At 39.4% G+C, this 4,653-nt stretch overlaps 1 protein-coding gene across 1 annotated transcript; it reads right to left on the bottom strand.

Moving 5' to 3' along the window:
• Positions 1–845: 845 nt before the first annotated feature.
• LOC133730857 (protein ACCELERATED CELL DEATH 6-like) lies at positions 846–3,936 on the bottom strand. The gene is made up of 3 exons (XM_062158369.1): positions 2,617–3,936; positions 1,682–2,214; positions 846–1,439 (listed from the first exon to the last, which is right to left on the bottom strand). The coding sequence occupies exons 1-3, from the start codon at positions 3,227–3,229 to the stop codon at positions 846–848; spliced, it is 1,740 nt and encodes a 579-aa protein (XP_062014353.1). The 5' UTR covers positions 3,230–3,936.
• Positions 3,937–4,653: the final 717 nt, after the last annotated feature.

Raw genomic sequence — 4,653 nt, 5'->3', positions numbered from 1 at the left:
GTATTCTCTCTATAAAGTGACAGAGGGAGTGAGGCATATCCCAACTAATAAGTAATAACATATCAACGCAAATTTCTACAGCCCTAACTTTTACTTGTTATCTCCCCGATTTCTACATAAATCCCTATCCATACTTCCTTATTTTTTTCACGTATGTGATGCCATGATTAGTAAGGCCGGCCTGTTCAACTTTGCATCAGGCTTCCGAAATCTCAAAACCAATTAAAACTGTGAATGATTGCTAGTATATATGCATGCTTCTTAATAAAATATAAATTTATATGCTTCTCTCTTTGTGTTTAGTACTTTAGTATATATAAAAGATTTGAACTTCAATCCACTTGCTTAGTTATAAAGCTAAACTAAGATAACACATGAATCAATGTTAAGTCATATTCTTTCAAAAAAAGTCATGTCATATCCCAACAAAGCAAGTACAATGAAATTTTTGTGACTTCCATAAAGTGCAACCCAGAGCCATTTGGCTTTTTCTCTCATCAGACACGGGTGTTGTCATTAAGACACTCTAAAATGTCAATTGACAGCGAGGATACGTAAAAGAGCACTGAAGACTTGAACTGGAATCCTCTTTGTTGAATAATCTTTAATAGTTGAACACATTAAATGTTCGGTTGAACTGTAAATTTGTTTGAACAGTAGCAAGAAGCAAAAAATATGTTGATGAAGATTACAATAATTTGTTCCAGTCACGTTCAAATATGCCCAAACTCTCGATCTTCATCTCTAAATCTGTTAATTGTGATCATCACCCACATCTTACACAGACTTACTATATTATGACTTGCGGCTTCAGTAGTAGTGCTCTTCGAGCAAAGTGCTTTCCTTCATGAGGCCAACCAAAACTTCAAATATGTACTTCTTCTCCATTTTTGTATCTTAGCCCTTTTGGACTTGATACAGAGATGAGAAAACAAGAGTCTACAGGCTTCAGGGATGGAAAACATTTGAACCAAATGAAAAAGAAACAAGAAGGTACTGATGTGAAAAGCAACATCCACTCCCAGTATCATGATGTCCACGTATTGCTGATGGGGCAGCACAGCTTTAATTCCTGTTGTGAATGCTCCTGCCGTCGATAGTAGAGCAATATATGTAAGAGCAGCGGCACTTGTGAAATAGTAAAGATAGCACCCCCTGCTTTTAACAGCTCCCCAAAATAGGAGGCAAGCTGCACTAATTGAGCAAGTCATAGCAACAGCGTCGAAGATTATGAAATGTTTTAGACATTTGCTCGACTGTAGAAGAGCTAGCCCTCGATCTGATGAGCCTGCATCATTGTTGTAGCCTCCAGGCATTGTGAATGCGGCTGTAAATGTTACAGTTGTAATGAGTGTTGTAACCGTTAAAAGGGTCTGACCCATTTTCTTGTAAGTTTGCATTGCTGAAATTGCTTCTTCGTGGTCCGCTCTTGCTAAAATCTGCAAGCAAAACGATTAAACGAAATTAACAAGCTGTCAATAATTTATTTATAGTTAGAATGATGTCCATGCAAGGAAGTGGTTTAGAATAAAACCAATTTTTGGCCCGCATCTTAAAAGCGTTTTGGAACACTAGTAAACTAACAGCTCTATCAGAGAGGGAGATGATGAACAGTTCTAGTTTATTACACATAAAACCGAGAAACATTCTATACTAGGAAGGTTATATATTAAGTACTCACCATGGGAGATGTAATACTAGATTTCTTCATTGACGTATCATTGTCAAATGCTGTTTGGCCATATTTGTTCTTGGATCTTTGATTTACTCTTCCATCCCACATCAAGTACCAAAGAATCCAAGTTTTTCTTGCAATCGCTGCTAGATGCAAAGGCGTGTTTCCATCAATATCAGACTGATTTATCAACCCTTCTAGTTCTGGTGTTTCTAATATATATGTGACCACATTAGCTTGTCCACTGGAAATAGCAATATGAAGAGCATTCTGTCCATAAGGGTCAATAAGTTCTCCCGAATCTGGGCAATGTTGGACAATCTCTCTAATCACACCAGTATGACCATTCCTAGCTGCACCATGAATTGGTGAACGACCATCTTTATCCAAGACATATGCAGTAGAAGTATCAAGTTCTAGTAATCGCTGAACTGTTCTGTGGTCACCTAGGGATGCTGCATAGTAGAGAGGAGTCCGGCCTTGTCGATCAGCTTCTTTGACTAGTTCTTGCTTGAATGCTAGCAGAGCTTCCATGATACCTTACAGTAATAGAGTTCACACACGAAATCTTGAGTTTAGGGAGACTATATATATGTAAACATATTACAATAATACATATGGGACCAGAATCTTCTTCTGTGCAACATGTGCCTAATTCTTCAAGAGGAGCCAAACCGAAGTAATAGGAGCATAGCTATTAGCTAAGTGAATGTAACTAATCAGATAAAAAAAAAAGAAAAAAAAAGTGAATGTAACTAATGTTAATTTATTAAAACTCAATAGTCAATACCACAGGCGTCTATGTACAGGAAAAATCGATATAAAATCTCAAAGACAATGATATAATAGTTGTTGTAGAGTATCAGCATAACTACTAGCTAAACCATCTAATACATATATAACTGAAAGAGATCAGAACAACTGAAGGATCGATGATATACCAATATGCCTCTCAACCACAGCAGCATGCAAAGCTGTTTGGCCATCTGAACCACCATAAGCTGATGACGGAGTTGTCCTTATAATTTGATTCACAATCTCTAACATTCCCCCTCTTGCGGCCAGATACAATGGAGACTCACCCTCATCATTTTCAACAGAAGCCAAGTTAGGATCAACTTTGATTAAGAACTCGACCACTTTATGGTGACCATTCCTTGAAGCTTCGTGTAATACTGTGTTGTTCCCCCTATTTCTAATTCTCAGAGTCTCAAGCCCCAGGCCTACCTCTGACACTGATGAAATTATATCTCTAACCAGATAGTTGACAATAGAGAAGTGACCAAACCTTGCAGCCACATGTAGGGGTGTATCTCCATCTAAGTTTTGCTGTATGAGAAGTGACCCGGATCTGCTATAAATCTCAGCCACGATATTTTTGTGTCCGAATTGCGCAGCTATATGGAGGGTTGTGTTTTCTCGAGGTGTAAGTTTATATAGAAGGCTAGGATTATCACTAAGAAGTTTTCTGAGGAAGCAAACAGCCCCAGACTTTGCAGATTTGTAGAGCCTTGGATCCATGGTATATTTGTTCTGGGCACTACAGTAGTACATAATAATGCCGGTGCTCTATATAATTGTGGGAAGAAGACTTGAAAGACATGCTTGAATTTCAAGTCTTTCAATATTATGAAGGACATGCTTAAATTCTCCCGTTGTTTATAAACAATGATGATGATCTTCTGGACGTTTTGTTTTTGGTCAAATTCAAAGTCTGCAAAATGTTCAAAGTCTAACGTTTTGTTTTTGGTCAAATTCAAAGTCTAACTTTTTTCTGCTATTCACCGGCACCTGGTGACCTGACCCAATCTGACTAACGTGTATCTCTCCGTTAGCGTCGACGGCGCGATGGGAATGGCGGTGGGATGAAGGCGGCGGTCATGCGAAGGTGGCTGTGCTGCCTGGGGATCCTGATCTCCGGCGACCCCAAATCCAACAGGCTCCTCTACACCAATGGCAGATCCGTGATCATCATGAACCTCGACAGCCCTCTCGACGTCGCCGTCTACGCCGAGCACGCCTCCCCGGACACCGTCGCCAGATTCTCCCCCAACGGCCAGTGGATCGCGTCCGCCGACGTCTCCGGCACCGTCAGGATCTGGGGGACGCACAACGATTTCGTGCTGAGTTCAAGGTCCTCTCGGGTCGGATCGACGACCTGCAGTAGAACTCGAAATGGGCTTGGGTTTTTTTTGTTTTTATTTATGTTTATTTTTTATGAATTGTTTTGTGATAATAAATTTACACTTTGTTATCTCAAAATTTAGCGAGCGAAAGACCTTTTTTTGGTTTCGACAATGTACTGTCTGTTTGGACCTAAAATGAGCATTTTGGCCTGACAAGGCACGTCTTTGAGAAATTGAGTCAATCTCAGTGGTTCAAGCTATATATTGTCGACAAGTTCGAAATATATATTTAGAGGCTAAATAAAGCCTACTATGGAAGCATGGAAGCATGAAAAGTCAACTTTAGCACATTTTTCTACTTCGGCTAAGAGAAACCGAGCTAAACAAGGAAGGAGGGGCGGCAGACTAACCAAACGAAATCCAAATGAGCTAAAACTTTCTAGATTAAATCTAGAAAGCCCAAGCATCATTTCTTATAAAGAGTGCCAGAGCTATTTTTGAGTGGAAGGCTTTCAAACAATCAGTCCAATTTTCTGCAGAAGCAAAACTGGAAAACTGGACCTGTAAGAGGTCCAGCAGCGTTTCCGGCCCAACCACCATACCAAAAGTTCTGAAATTTTACCAGGATGATCTACACTCATAGTGGAACATTTGTTATGAAGAAGTCACGGTCAAAATATGAATTCTTGATGGAGATATAATTAAAGGAATAAAGGAGCCGAAAGTGCTTCCTTATCTCCAAAATTCATCATTCCTTATCTCCGAAATTCATCATTCCTTATCTCCAATTATGCTTCCTTATCTCCAAAACTCATCATTCCTTATCTCTACTATCATTTGTTTAAGAATAAA

Source organism: Rosa rugosa, chromosome 2 (genome assembly GCF_958449725.1).
Source record: "Rosa rugosa chromosome 2, drRosRugo1.1, whole genome shotgun sequence".
In the NCBI taxonomy this organism is placed as follows: Eukaryota; Viridiplantae; Streptophyta; class Magnoliopsida; order Rosales; family Rosaceae; genus Rosa; species Rosa rugosa.
The sequence above is the reverse complement of the archived record's forward strand: the minus strand, read 5'-3'. Positions and strand labels throughout refer to the sequence as shown.

Coding starts and splice junctions, on each gene's coding strand:
- LOC133730857 (XM_062158369.1), bottom strand. CDS start 3,229: ATGTACTACTGTAGTGCCCAGAACAAATATACCATGGATCCAAGGCTC. Junction 2,215..2,616: donor TGTGGTTGAGAGGCATATTG/GTATATCATCGA, acceptor TATTACTGTAAG/GTATCATGGAAGCTCTGCTA. Junction 1,440..1,681: donor CTAGTATTACATCTCCCATG/GTGAGTACTTAA, acceptor TTTTGCTTGCAG/ATTTTAGCAAGAGCGGACCA.